Here is a 15,737-nt window from a genome sequence, read left to right on the forward strand (position 1 = left end):
TAAAGTTTATTTTTTAAGGAACTTCATTGATGATTTGCTTTACTTTCATTTAGCATGGGAATTACTGGGTCCATCATAGAGGATCAGTTACCTAATTCATTTCAATACATTTTCTCACGAAGGAGAAAGAAATTAATTTTAATAATGAAAATAAGGGTGAATTACTTGGTATGTTATTTTCCTGATCATGGATAAAGTTAGGTGATATTTAATTTTTTTAATTGATCTTTTCAGCTTTTCAAACAGAAGGGAAGCTGTATCTTATTTTGGATTTTCTCAGGGGAGGAGACTTGTTTACACGTTTATCCAAAGAGGTACACTTTTTAAATTTGAAAAATTGTCTGTTGATAGAATTTGACTATAAATTGTCTGTATTAGGAGAATTTACATTTTAGATTCAGTTTTCATTGAATAAAATTTTGATCTTTTTTTAACCAGGTACATTTTTCGTTTGGTTGAGTTTATTTGCACAGTCACTTCATGGAAGGTCTGATGCCAGTTTACATTATTTCTGAAAAATGTCTTAGACGAGCAGTCCTTCTGTGCTGCTTTTTATACCTGGCAAAATCTTCCCTTGTTGCTACCATGTTTAAATATAAGACTCAAAACCTGGATTTATATCAAGTAAATTTATGGCTGGTTTTAATATCCAGAATTCAGGGGCAGATAAGATATTCCCTTTTTTTAATCCATGAATGCAAAGTTGCATAATGTATGAATATTTAAAAAGTGAGAATTATATCCCACTTCTTTTAGTAATTATCAAAAAGTGAATGTTTTACCTCTGTCATGATGGAAATATGTCTGTATAGATATAGGAAATAACAACTTCAAAGAGTTTCATTACCTCAATTCAATTTGATTATAATTCCTAAAATAAATGTTAACATCTAATATATCACCATATTTTTTAAGTTTTTGTTATCCATTACTCCTGTTCAAGAACTCACACCAAATATCTGTTAGGCTAGAGATTGTATCCAATGTGTATCTGGTAGCCTGGATTTGCAGTTGTAGCTGCTTTCCGTTTTCCTTTGCCTCAGCAGTATCTGGGACAGCTGGGTTACCACTACAAAGCTGTATTTTTATTAAGAGGAGAGTAGAATGGAATTTACTTTGTATATAGATGTACCCTTACGTCTGTGCTGACCACATAAATTATTACATTTGTTTTGATGATGCCATCTGTTTCAAATTGCCCTTTGTCACTTGTTTTGCCACAGGTAACTAATAGGTTATTAGTGCTCTAAAACTGAGATACTCTTAAGGTTCATAGTTCATTTTTGATTCCCAGAAAAGAAGTATATTGGCTTCCTGCTGATGACTTTTTTCATCCCGAGCCACTCACATTCTATAAAATTTAATGTGGTTAGATGAGAAATATTCATTATAGGTACCTGAATCTAAGCAGAGTTCATAACTGGAGAGTGAAATGGGCATGCTGGATGCTATTAATGGCATCCTCATACCACACCATGTGATTTTGAAATAGATCAGATGAACTAAAAGTTGTTGCTTTTTTCCTGTTGACTACAAAGGGAAAGGTGATTAATTCAGAGCTAGATGTCTACATTGCAGATGTTTAAGGTTAGGAAAGATGAGTGCAACAATTTTAAATAACATAGTGTGGGTGTATTATCCTCCTCATGGGATCTTTTATTATTTGAGCTTTTAAATGTTTCTTACAGAGATTTCCTTTCTTGAATATGTCTGCACTAAATATTGTCTCTTGTAGAAGTAACATCAGCAACAACCTCTTGTACAAGCTTTAGTATTGCTTTCTCTCATGAAACTACTGAGGGGAAAACATATTCTCCATTCTTAACTCTTGTTTAAAATCTTCAGCTTTGCTGAAATAAATTTTTTTGCTTTTGCATAAAAAAGAATTGCCATTCTTTTTTCTGGGTCTGTATGCTTTATCTTAAGGTATTAGTCCTAGATTCTAAAAACAAAGCAAGTAAAATAACTGAGTAGTAACTGAAATAGAATCAAATCATGCAGGATCTGTTTTTATTTTTATCTTTTTCTACAGTCTTAGAAGAGTTGAATTATAATGTATTCTGTCAGGGATCACAACAGTTTATATATTGGGACGATATGTTCATTTCAATGAACATAAACAGAGAGTAGTTCATCTTCCTAATCCAAAAAGTGGGATTGCTACCTGGAATCCTCCTGTGCTCTTACGCAGGCTGTTCACTTTACTCCTTGTTAACTCCTGTTAGTTTACTCCTTGATCTGCCTTTCTGCAGATACATCTCAGGCTGCACCTTAGGGCTTTTACCATTGCTGTAACTTCTTTCTCAAAGTACCTATGGGCAGTCCTTCCAAAATCAAGATGCATATATTTTCTTCTCTCTTTCTTCATGGATGAAATTCAGGTATTTGGACTTCTTTGGTCCATTTGCTGTCTGTAAATGAAATAGTCCCATCCAACAAAGAGGTACTCACATTCTTTAAGTGCTTCCAAAGTATTTCAGTTTCACTACAATGTGTCTGTTTTCTTGAACAATCAGAAATCAGATAATATCCCAATTTGCAGAAAGAAGAATATATTGCCTTTAAAAGTTTTTTCAATTATGTCCAAGTATTTCAAGTATGAAATAGTGTGGGTTATAAAATCCTAGTCTTTGTGTAACTAAGAAATTTGAATTTTCTAGTGTTTTGTGTTGCAATGAATTCAAGTATTGTAAGAAGCCCTTCTGAAACACCACTATTGTTATTTAGTTTGTGCTGGTGTAACCTTTACAGATTTCACATGTGAAATACACTGTGTTAATTTTTCAGGTGATGTTCACAGAAGACGACGTTAAATTTTATCTGGCAGAATTAGCACTTGCTTTAGACCATCTACATAGTCTTGGAATAATATACCGGGACCTAAAACCAGAAAAGTAAGGTTCCTCTGTGAGAAATGCAGTATATTAATTTCATTTCTGTAGCACTTCTTCCTATGTACTTTTTCCCAACTGTTAAACTTTGGTAATTTACTATATAAATTGAACAGAGGGAGATGGGGGAGGTTTATAAGCTATTTTCATTTAAAAGGTTGGTTTTCACCTGGCTCAAAGAGGAAAAGGGATATTAGCTTAGGACTTACAGGGGCTTGTTGAGGGAACTTTAAACTCTGTTTGAAGGGGAATGGGGACAAAGCCAGAGGTAAGCCTGCAGATGGCACGCTACTCTTTAAGGAACAGTGTTCTACCAAGGTCCTTTGGTCTGCCATGGAGGTCCTTTCAGCAGCCAGGATGAGAGAAATATCAGTATGTTAGAAATCCCAGAAGCAGAAGACAACAAAAAAATATTTGTACAAATCAGCAACAAAAGGAGGACCAAGGAGAATCTCCATCTTTTGTTGGATGTGAGGGGAAACATAGTGACAAAGGATGAAGAAAAGGCTGAGGTACTTCATGCCTTTCTTGCCTCAGTCTTTAACAGACGAGTTGTTAAAGACTAGTTGTTGTCAAGGTGTCTAGCCCCCTGAGCTAGAAGACAGACTGGGAGAAGAAGGAAACCTCCATAATCTAGGAGGAAATGGACAGCAGACTGCTATGCAACTTAGACCCCTAAAAGCCCATGGGACCGGATAGGACTCACCCAAGAGTTCTGAGAGAGCTGGTCAAAGAACTCATCAAGCGACTTTCAATCATTCATCAGAAGTCCAGGTCAACCATGGAGGTCCCAGGACACTGGAAGCTGGTGAATGTGCCACCCAACTATAAGAAGGGTTGGAAGGAGAAACCAGGAAACTACAGGCATGTCAGCCTGACCTCATTGGCAGGAAAGGTCATGGAGTCATCATCTTGGATGCCATCATGTAACGTGTGCAGGACAACCAGGGGTTCAAGCCAGGCCAGCCTGGGTTTATGCAAGGCAGGTCTTGCTTGACCAACCTGATAATTTTCTATGATGAAGTGACCTGTTTAGTGGATGAGGGAAAGGCTCTGGATATTGTCTACCTAGACTTTACTAAAGCCTTTTGTGACATCCAGCCCTTAAGGGGAAAGGACCACTCAAGATTTGTAAATGCTCCAGGTTGAAAGGAACAACATATGTCAGAGGATCTGAAAAAAATCACAAGGTTTTGTTAGTAAATTATATACCTGGCATGGAAATTGGTATTTTAGTCCCTGACCTACTATAAAAGCACATGTAGTGGGGTTTAGATAAAGGGGTAAGATGAAGAGAGAAAAGAAAAGGTGAATTAAAGAGAGAGAAAGAGAGAAAAAGAGATCGCCAGTCTTGGCTACAGTGCCAGTCCAATTGATGGGATATCCAGGTTCCGGGGGGTCATCAGTTGGGCTTGGTGGGGGTATGTTTTTATAGATAGGCTTCCCTGCCATGAAGGTAAGTTTCTTGTTTTCCATACAAATTAGTTGTTAGGCACAGTCTGTTCTTTCAGACCTTTCTGGAAATGGTTTGAGGGTCTTTGGGAATATTGGGTGGTCTTTTCTTCCCCTACAGTCCATGCCTGCTTCTCAACCCCATTCCTGCACTTGTGCTGTACTTGGTTGTGCTTATCTGCAGGAATTAGAAAAGGATGTTTGTCCTGGAAAAGTGCTGCCCTGTCTCTGCATGGCCTCTTCTCTGGGCACATCTTGTTCTTTCTCAGTGTATGATTACCAGCAATCCTTGCTTATTACTAGCAATCCTTATCTGTTGTTACCAACAATCTGTGGTTGGCCTCAGAGCCAAATGACTTTCAGCGTTCGAGACATAACGTTAGCCCCTTATCTTCTGTGATTCTATGCCTTTGATACCATTTCCCACAGCATTCTTTTGGAGAAACTGGCTTCCCATGGTGTGGATGGGTGCACTCTTCACTGGGTAAAAGACTGATTGGATGACCAGGCCCAGAGAGTGGTGGTGAATGGAATTACATCCAGGCAGAGGCTGGATACTGTTAATACCTGTTACGTATACATATGAAAACATACCTGGTATAAGAGAATAGAGCTATGCCTCTGTTTTTAACAATTACAATAGTGCTGCAGATGGCCAAAGCTGTTACTATATGTTACTACATACTGAATTTAATCAAATCGTTGAATAAAACTCCAGTAAATTTGTTTCTTAATCTTTAAAAAGAAGGAGTAGAAGGAAAATAAAATGTCGTTTGAATGTATCTTCTAATAATTCATTTTCATGCAGGTTTAATTCTCCCTGTATTTGTGTATCCTCTGTTTATTCCTAAATGTTGTCAGGATGTTGTCTGAAACAATACTTAAGATATTTTAATTAGTTTTTCATATTTTTTTATTGTTTTTTAGCATCCTGCTTGATGAGGAAGGACATATCAAACTGACAGGTGAATAAAGGAATTGCAATACTAGGATCATTTCTGTTCATAGTAAAATCTTTGCATTTTCCTTTTGGTAAACCAGTATGATAAAATAAGTAATGTTAACTGATGGGTAATTTAGCTGTGGAAGCAAGTAGTGTAATTAGGTTGAAATAAATGAAATCTGTAAACATTTCAATAAGATACCTGCTTTACAAGTATATATGAATTATGGACCTATGATCATGTGGGGAGGGAAGGAGAATCCTGTAATTCCCGTATTAGTGTTCAGTTGTCTGTACGAATGATAAAAGCATAACACTTCATATTATGGTAAAAGTATTAAGCATGAACTTTTTTTTTTTTAATTACATTTGGAATTTTTTTTCCTTTCAGATTTTGGCTTAAGTAAGGAGTCAATTGATCATGAAAAAAAAGCCTACTCTTTCTGTGGAACAGTGGAATATATGGCACCAGAAGTTGTTAACAGACGAGGCCATACACAGAGTGCAGACTGGTGGTCTTTTGGTGTTTTAATGGTAGGTTTCTGGTAAATGTAAATAATAGCAAAATTGTGATTTGCAAGGGCTGGTGAAACAAATCAAACCCTAACCCCTAAGGTGAGCTTTACATGAATTTTAACTGCAAAGGAAATCTAAATTGTGTGAAATCAATAACACCACAGAGTTTGAAAAAGAACATGGACTAGAATCCAACACCATCAACACCAATAATATGCCATATTTTTATTATCTTTTAATTCAAATACTATATATCTATGGTAGTTTGACTTTTATGGGGACCAAGAGAAATACAGAAGTATACAGAAAAATGCTGTCTATTCCAAAGTAGGGGACAAATTCATATTCAAATTTTAAATTTGAATTTACATTTAAGAGGAAAAAGGAGATGGTAACTTTCTAATTGGAGTCTACGGTGTAATTACAAGTTAGTGGAATAATGACAGCTGTTCAACTGTTGTTCTCACACATCAAATTTAACTAAATGACACTGGCCAGATATGAGATATAGTTTCTCAGTTGCTTGTGGTGTTTCTGCAAGGGGTAATTACTGTAAAGTTGCAGGGTCAGGGGAAATATGTTTATGGAATATGAAATGGAAAAGAATAATCATGTTTAGTATTTAAGGAATGCTGAAAGACTTAAAATGTTTGTGTGCATTTTTGACATAGAAATTAAATAATTGTATAAATGTATTCATTTCTTACTGCTTCTGCTACATAACTGTAACAGTACAACTAATGTGTGTGCTTTATAGTACAAGGACTCTTGTCTGAAAATAGGTCATCCTTTTGCTTTATGATGATTAGAATGCTGTTGTGATCTGAAAACTGACTATGTAAAAGTAGCACCTGATAACTGAATTCTCTCCAGAAAAGCACACACACACTCCTCACAACTGCACATTTTATCATTAAGAACAGTTAATTAAAAGATAATTGCAATGTAGTTGCAGAATATTTGTTGTTGATAACACAAACATAATTAAACTTCAGCTTTAATTTATAACGCTAGGAAACATAATTTGGTGTTTATCAAGTGGATATGGTATAATTGAAAATTGCTGTAAGATGTTAGCTGTGACTAGGGTGGCTTTCATAGTCTTAAGTGCACTGCATGTTAAATATTTTGGCTTCTACTTTGAATACAGAAATATGACCTTAAAAACCAAATTCTGTAAAGTAGTATATGAAATATAGTGCAGCTTTCTCTAGGACATATTCTTGTTGCTTGCATTTATAGTTTGTAATTTTCGTAATCAATCTGTAAGTATCCCCTTTTAACTCATTCTTAATTTCTGAGCTGATCAAAAATTCAAGTTATGGTTGGTGTGGTATAAGTACACAGTAACTAGAGTAAACAAAAGTTATAGCATAGAAATGGAGACTTTATAGATATTACAACAAATCATTTGGCTTCTTTTCTTGTGCTGCTCGGCACGAAGTTTGCTTAAGCCATTGTTAAGAATTATATTCCAGTTTGTCCTTTAAAACAGCAACAGTTTTAAGGGATGTCATACAAGTAAAAACATTCATTTAAAGTTTTCAGAAGTACTGAGGTACTCTCCTCCTGAAATAAAACATAAGTAGGAAAGGCCAATGTTGGCTTATTCTGTAAGCCTATTATTATTGGCCTATTAATGTTGGAATATAGTATTTGGGAGGGGTGACAAACAGTACACATGTTGAGCTGTTAATACAAGTGTGTGTGCTTGTGACAAATTAGGAGCTTGTTAAAGAAACGGTATTTCCTGCAAGTGTAAGTGGAGCACTCTGAAGTTACCTTTCTAAAAAGGTTTTATTTTTTTAAGTGCACCTTGTGAAGATCTTTCTAAACCACAAAGAAAATTTTTTTTTCTACTTATAGTTCTGGCTTATCCCTCTCACATCTTCCTGGCAATTGTCTTAAATGTTAAAGTTAAAAGTAGTCTTTTTTTTTGTGTTGGCATTATTATTAAATTTAATGTTTTTAATATATCAGTAAGAAATTATTATCTAGACTATAAAGTATCTACCAATAGTGAAGAGACGGCAGTAAGAAATTCAAATTTTATTTCAATAGAATGGTGTTTTAAAGAATACTGTTAGTGCAACTTCATGCTCTTATTGTAGATCTACAAATAATGTAGTCTCACATTATTTATTCAAGTTATCCACTCCATCTTTGGTTTAGGAGGCTGAATGTTTGGGTCATACCTGAAAAGAGGGGAATAGAGGATACCTTGTGTTCAGGATACCAGTGTTAAGTTTGCATAAGCTGTCCAGAGGGTTCCTTTATAATTATTTTAATTTTGATGTTGTTAACTGTATGCCATGAAATTGCATTGAACTAAATTATTTTGCAGTCTTTAAACCAAAAAAATCCGATTTCTGCCTAAGTGCTGGCTGCCATGACTGCTGCCAGACTGCTTTCACTGCCTCACTTAGATCCGATATCCCTGCAGCATACTGCAGTCCAACAGGAGTGCCTTTATATTTATCTATTTTTACTCGGTCACTTTCAGAACAAATCAGTATTTTAGCAGTGTCTGTTGCTTACTGCCAGGCACTGTAGAATGTGCATGCACATACTGTGTAGCTCTTCCGTGTTCCTTCAGGCTTTATTTCCACTGTATGCATACAGTAACCACTTTTCATCATGCATGTCTTTGTCAATCAGCTAACCTTTTCCCCTTCCCAATGAAGGCTGTGTACATGCCAATTTTTAAAATTTTGACCTTTTTAAAAACTTCTGCATGAGGAGAAATCATCACTAACTTTTGAAAGGAAAACATTTTTCCCTGCTCCCTCCCCTTTGTTTAAAACTAAAAATACAGTTGTACAGATCAAGTCTTCCTAGAACAAAATTTTTAGGTAGAAATTAAACACAGAACATTATAGTCTAAGTTGTTGGATGTAAAGCAAGTTACCAATATAGACAAATATTTTGCAGCTTGAAAAATGGCAAAGGCTGCTCAATGTTGTTAGCAATTGAAACTGTACAATGAAATTGTTTTGCGCAGACTTGATTGTTAACATGCATGAATTTTGGGAAGGTTAAGATGCTAAGTAGTTTTGTCAAAAATTAGTTTTTGTCCAGGTAATGTAATTGATGAAAGTTTTACTCTATACAGTTTGAAATGCTCACTGGTACTCTACCTTTCCAAGGGAAAGACAGAAAAGAAACCATGACTATGATTCTCAAGTGAGTACACTCTTATTTATATATCTCATCAGGTATTCTACAGGGATGCCCTCCGGGCTGCAATATCTAATTTCTACTCCTCCCTCATTTTCAAAGGTACTGGTAAATCCTCACTCCCTATTCCATATTATTAATTCCCTTTGCTGCCTATCTAATTTGCTTCACTATTCCTCCACCATACCAGGTACAAAGGATTTCATAGCAGCTCTTTAATCTGTAATAACAACTTCTCCAACCACATGATTTCTCACATCTTATTTCCATAATATTTTTTTAACTTTCTTATCCTTTTTGATAACATGTGCATTTTTTCCTTGTTGTTTTTTTTTTCTTTGTTTTAGGTTTTTGGAGTTTTTTTGAGAAAGTATTTTCACTCCTCATCCTTCTTTATCTTACCAGCTCCTCACCCTACCTCTGTATATTAATGGTGCTGCCAACAACTTGCCTCCCCAATACTCCTCCCTTCTGTACTCTTCTATGACTCGCCTAAGCTCCAATTTTTCCCTTTGCTATTTTCAGCATAGATTTTGCATTAGCTCTGTTGTGGGAATTGCTTTCCTTCATGCAGTTAATGTTATTGTTTTTGCTAATGAAGGTCTGCTTTTTTCCTTGCCAATTCCCCACATGTTCTCTAAACTAGTACAACCTATGGCATAAATGCCCCATTTTTGGGACTGTAGCCAAACAGTCTGTTTCCTCATATCATAGGTTCACTTCTCTGTTTCCATCTATTTTTAACTAATACAGTTTTTTTCTATGGAAGTTCATAAGATTATCTTAGTTTTCTCATTTGTTTTCTGCTTCATTGTTCTCAGTCCTTTTATCCACTTGTCTACCCATATATCAAAGGTGGAATTTCTTTTGCACTGAAAGCCTGTTTTGAAAAATAAATAATATGGAACTCTTTCATATTTTCTCTAATTAATTAGAATGTGAAAACCACTAGAAAACACACTCATTATTTTCCTGGCTTTTGCTTTCATAATGCATACGTGTTATCTTATTCTTTGCCCTTGTTTTTTTTCTTCATCTTATTTGCAAATATATTTAGTGATGCTAGTTTCTTCTGCTGCCTCAGCACTATGCCAGATCAAATCTTCATGGTGTTATTATTCAATGTCTTTTAACTAAAAAGTTCTGTCTATTCACAGCAAGCATAAACTTCTTCTGACCACCTCCTATTTACAAGAAGCTAGTCTGAGTTCTGAGTTCTGCTGCACTCTCACTTGGTTCAGGAGCCATTTTTTTCTGTGTGTCTCATAAGTCATTTCTTTCTCTTCTTCTCTTTGCCTGCATGTGACTCCGCTCTGTTCCTCAACAGTCTTTTCACTGTTGCTATAAATATCTTCTGTATTCAGCTGCCATGTAGAATATCCTTGTATTTCTCCAGGTAATTGATGTTCATAGTCATTCATAGCCCAGAGAGTGGTGCTGAATGGAGTGAAATCCAGCTGATGTCTGGTCACAAGTGGTGTTCTCAAGGGGCCAGTCCTGTTCAACTTCTGTATCAACAACCTGGACAAGGGGATTGAGTGTCAGTTTGCAGGTGCCCCCAACCTGGATAAGAGGGAATATGGATCTGCTGGAGGGTAGGAAGGCTCTACTCAGGGATCTGGACAGGCTGAATCAATGGGATGAGGCCAATAGGGTGAGGTTCAGTGGGGCCAAGTGCCAGGTCTTACACTAAGGGAACATGCCAGGCTTAGAGAAGAGTGGCTGCAAAGTTACCTAGCAGAAAAGCTCCAGGGAGTCTTGGTCAACAACTGCTGAACATAAGCCAGCATGTGCCCACATGGCCAAGAAGCCAGTGGCATCCTGGCCTGTGTGTCAGCAACAGTGTGGCCAGCAGCCCAGGGCAGTGATTGTCGCCCTGTACTCAGCACTGGTGAAGCTGCACATCAAATCCTGTGTCCAGTTGTGGGCTTCTCACTATGAGGACATTGAGGTGCTGGAGCAAGTCCAGAGAAGAGCAATGGAGCCAGTGAAGGGTCTGGAGCACAGATCCTATGGGGAACAGCTGAGGGATCTGGGTTTGTTTACTCTGGAGCATGCACAGGGGAGACCTTATCACTCTACAGCTACCTGAAAGGAGGCTGTAGCCAGGTGGGGGTCAGTCTCTTCTCCATAGTAAGAAGCAACAGGATGAGAGGAAATGACCTCAAGTTGCACTATGGGACGTTTAGATTGGATATTGGGAAAAATTTCTTCATTGAAAGGGTTGTAAAGCATTGGAACAGGCTGCCCAAGGAAGTGGCTGATTCACCATCCCTGGAGGTTTTTAAAAAAGATGTGGCACACAGGGATATGGTTTAGTGGTGGACTGGATGGTGCTGGCTTAATGGTTGGACTTGATAATCTTAAAGGTCTTTTCCAACCTAAGCAATTTTAGGTTTCTGTGATTCTGTAATTACTTTCAGATTTCATTTGAGAATGTATCTCTTAATAGGATCCAACTTTCCAACTTCTTTCCAACTTTTTTCACCTTCTAGTCTTTTCAAATAGCTGCACAGAAAGTGTGCTATGATGTAAAGACATTTTACTCTCTTCTAATGTTTCGTATTCTTATGAATATTATCTTGTGTAGAAGTGTTAAAAGCAGCTGAAAACCAGAAGATATTTGGAAGTGTTTTCCGATTAAGTCCACACTTTTTTTCTGGTCTATGTTTTCTTTTTATTTTCCACATACCTAGTATATTTTTCCTTAAATTTTTCATAAAACTTTAAAATGGACAGGTGTGCATATGAATTCTAGTTTCCATAGTGTATATTTATAATATATTGCTTTTCTTACCTTCTGTTCCTAAAAATCCACAGAAAATGCATTCTTCTATAACAAATTTTTTCGAGGTTTCTTTAGTTCTTACAACATTATCAAGACAAATTTTTGTTTATTCTTGTGTGTTTCACCTAAAACTGGAAAGCCCTGCAGTTTGAAGTAATCATAGGTTGCTGAAATTTTAAACATTTTTCTCCTTTACTTAAGAGGTATGCCTTCATATAAAATTTTGCCATTGTCCATCAGGAATGTCAGAAAAAAATGCTGTCACTCATGTAGTTGCATAACATAGGAACTCTGACAATTGCCTTTCCTTCTCCTCTGTCACGTGCCTGATACAGGATTTTGTGAAAGGTGGTGCATGCCAGTCAGGAAGAGTTTGATGGCCCACTGCCCATTCCTCCCCTCCACTGGTGGCCTTGGTCTGTCTGTAGTATGTTACTGAAGAGTCTAAAGAAGCTAATGTTTTTCAGATTTTCCTCCTCCCTGCCCTAGCTTTCTTAATGCTGAAAGGAAAGGAAAATTTACTAAGTTCTAGTTTTAAAGTAATGAATAATAAATCAGTGGCAACACGTATGCATTTACACAAGCGATGCAGAGGTGAATATCTACAAATACCTGGAATACAAGACAGATCAGGTTCTGATTGAAACACAGGGCTTGTGTCATGGACTGTTACAGAAGAATACAAGCTACAGGTTGAATTAGTGATGGAAAGGAGGGAATTATATCCCTCCTTACCATTATTATAGTTACAAGAAAAAGTAAGCCCTATTAACCCAGTAAGCCCAGAAAGAATGAAGGCTCAACATTAAAGGGAGAGGAAAAAAAGATTGCAAGGATTACAGAACAAAATGAAATTAAAGACGTACAAAAACTCAAATCTAAAAATTCAAGGCTGGCAAAATGTAAAAGTATTATTTGAAATAAAATGGGGAGGGGAGCAAAAAGGAAAAGAGGAGTGGGGTTTTTTTTGGTTTTTTTGTGTTTTTTTGTTTTTGTTTTTTTTTTTTTTTTTTTTTTTTTTTAACTAGCTAATCCTGCAAGATCTGTCCTACCTTAATTGAATTTATGTATTCTAGTTTGTTTCTTGGGTCACCTTGGTGTGTGTCATAGTGTGGTACTTTTCTTAGTCCTTCTATTATATAACTATCAGAATGCTTTGTTTGGTGTCATTTGCTAGTAACTGGACCTATAAGTGGATCAAAGCATATTATGAAAATTTACAAGTTTATAAACTGCTATTCTCTATCTATTTTTCTCTACATGTTTTTCCACCTTTTCCTCTACTTCCTGAGTCATTACTGAAAATACTATACTACTTAAAAAAATTTTAAAAACCCAAACATGTTTACATGACTGACAGCACTTTTGCTCTGTGTCTGATGTCTGAAGGCAATTTCTCAGTGATGCTACTTCATTTATTATGGACTTGTTGAATGGCAAAGGACAGGGGGAATGCAGAGTTAATTCTTACCTAGAAATGTTTGTATACTATTAATTATTTTTATTCTCTAGAGCCAAACTTGGAATGCCCCAGTTCTTGAGTCTTGAAGCACAGAGTCTCCTGCGAATGCTCTTCAAGAGAAACCCAGCAAACAGATTAGGTAAAGTTTTTAGCAGAATATTTTAAATTTTATCATAATATTCATGAAATCAGTGATCATTAAACTGACTAAAATTTTTTTTCCTATGTAAAATGGGCTTTAAAGGAAGAATGTAGTTTGCCCTTCAGTTGATCACCAAAGTATTATCATCTCTGCTAGTCATACATCTAACATTAATGCAGAAGGAATAAGAAATATAATTTTGCTAGCCATTCCTTTTACCAAGAAGAAAATAATTCATAGACGTTTTTCTTCCTTATAAAAGGAGCTGGTCCAGATGGAGTAGAAGAAATTAAGAGGCATGCATTCTTTTCCAAAATAGATTGGAATGTGAGTATCTAATTAAAAATCAATCCGATACATTTCTTGGTTAAATCTTTTATGGTATCATAAAACTTTTCCATTTACCATTTGTCCCTTCTCTTCAGAAATTGTACCGGAGAGAAATTCATCCACCTTTTAAACCTGCAACTGGCAGACCTGAAGATACATTTTATTTTGACCCTGAGTTTACAGCAAAAACTCCAAAAGGTAAAGAGATATGAATGAAAGAATTTACATATTCAGAAGACAGAATTTGAATTTCAAATTTCTTCATTCAAAATTTGATAGAAATTGTTGTCTTTACAAATTTAAGGTGCTACCAAAATTTCAGTACTTCAACTCATATCTACATGTTAAAGACTCTGCTTATAAGTATATGATGTATTTTTCAGATTCACCTGGTATTCCACCCAGTGCTAATGCACATCAGCTTTTTCGGGGATTTAGTTTTGTAGCTATTGCATCAGATGATGAAAGCCAAGCAATGCAGACAGTTGGAGTGCATTCAATTGTCCAGGTGAGTACATCTAATAAAAAATTTAAAAATCAGTGTTGTCTCTTGGTGGATGGATTGTTTCCCTGTCACAGAATGAGATATCATGACAAAATCATTGTCATCTTTTATACAAGAAAAGTAAAGACCAGATTATTTCATCCAAACAAAATCTCTGAAGGTACAGGACCTGTAAAATTACTGAGCAGCTAAGGCTTCAAACTTAAATGAAAACCTTCTACCATCTGTACTGTATTAACTCTTTAATGTCAAGCCATAACTATAAGGTGGAGTGGAATAACAGATATATTGATTTATTGTTTTTTTCCCCCATACATGAAAATGTCAGTTGGCTCCTGCAATGCAGTAGTAGGAGGCACTGGAGTATGATTGTGAATTATGTCTGGATGTTCTGGACTGCTGGCTCAGCACATATTCTGTCCCTCCTAAGCCACTTGAAATTAGTTAGCTAATCTGTGCTTTTTGTGACTTGATATCAGTGCATCGTACCAAGTCCATGTTACAGTGCACACTAAAGCTTTGGCTTCCTTGATGTATTTTATTGACTCTAGTAGAGTCTCCTGTATTAATAATTGTGAGGTTGTCATCTGGAAGAGGAGACCTCTGTAAAAATGGTGTTTCTACCTCCTCTCTCTGCTTTTAATAATTACTGAGTCATGAAAATCAACTTATGATCTAAATTGTGTTGAAAACTTCTTAATGTATGGGTAGGAATAAATGATTGGATTTATGATTGGATTTATTTGTGTGATTGGGTTTATTTGTATTTTTTCAATGCACTGATATTTTGTAAATGTCTAAGAATTTTTAAAACCCCACAATTTATACAGAATGTGAATAATAGCCCTTGTATTTCTTTGACACTCTTGTGTCTAGAATTGTCGCAACGTGCTTTTCTACACGTCACTGTTTCATGTGTAATAAATTTTTAAAATATAACTTTAGATCCTTTTTTATTCTCAAAACGTTTTCTGATTTGATATATGCATCAGAATTATTTGTGATCCTGGCATCTTGCTACAAGTTTCTGAAAGCTGCTTTGTGCTGCTTTATTCCCACATAGTTTTGTAGATGGCATTATTGCTCTTTGTATATGGTTTCCTTCTCTTGTAAAGGTCTGTTTCTCTGCTGCCTTTCCTCTGTGCCCCTCAACAACTTCCTCACTCCTATTTCCTCTTTTCTGTGCTGCAGGATACCCAGATGGTTTCCTGCAAATGCTTTGCATCCTTTGCACAAACTCCATGCACTAGAACACCATTTCCTTCCCTTACAAGAGTGAGCACTTGTCCTCCTTTCAGCTTTTTATTTCTGTGAAAGGATTTTTGACTGCCATTCCATGCAATTCCAGCCAATCTGATTCTATTCAGTATGTCTGAATTTTCCAGCTGGCATTCTGTCTATTCAGATAATAAAGACAGTGATACTTCTTTACCATTGTTGTATCACTATTTTATCTTGAAGTCTTCTGATTTTCTTTGGTTTTGAGTTTTTATCTTTAAATTAGTAAAGCAGCAATCAGAAAAATAAAGTT

At 36.0% G+C, this 15,737-nt stretch overlaps 1 protein-coding gene across 5 annotated transcripts in view; it reads left to right on the forward strand.

The window, feature by feature from the left end:
- The window catches only part of RPS6KA3 (ribosomal protein S6 kinase A3), a 72,328-nt gene that overhangs the window by 40,192 nt on the left and 16,399 nt on the right, over positions 1-15,737 (forward strand). For all 5 annotated transcript variants that reach the window (XM_068179901.1, XM_068179902.1, XM_068179903.1 and 2 more), the window contains 9 exons: positions 235-314; positions 2,788-2,894; positions 5,271-5,308; positions 5,678-5,820; positions 8,915-8,985; positions 13,280-13,368; positions 13,634-13,698; positions 13,797-13,899; positions 14,085-14,209. In XM_068179901.1, the coding sequence (XP_068036002.1) occupies positions 235-314; positions 2,788-2,894; positions 5,271-5,308; positions 5,678-5,820; positions 8,915-8,985; positions 13,280-13,368; positions 13,634-13,698; positions 13,797-13,899; positions 14,085-14,209 (821 nt within the window). The remainder of the gene's footprint in view (positions 1-234; positions 315-2,787; positions 2,895-5,270; positions 5,309-5,677; positions 5,821-8,914; positions 8,986-13,279; positions 13,369-13,633; positions 13,699-13,796; positions 13,900-14,084; positions 14,210-15,737) is intronic.

This window comes from Anomalospiza imberbis, chromosome 2, assembly GCF_031753505.1.
Source record: "Anomalospiza imberbis isolate Cuckoo-Finch-1a 21T00152 chromosome 2, ASM3175350v1, whole genome shotgun sequence".
Lineage (NCBI taxonomy): Eukaryota > Metazoa > Chordata > Aves > Passeriformes > Viduidae > Anomalospiza > Anomalospiza imberbis.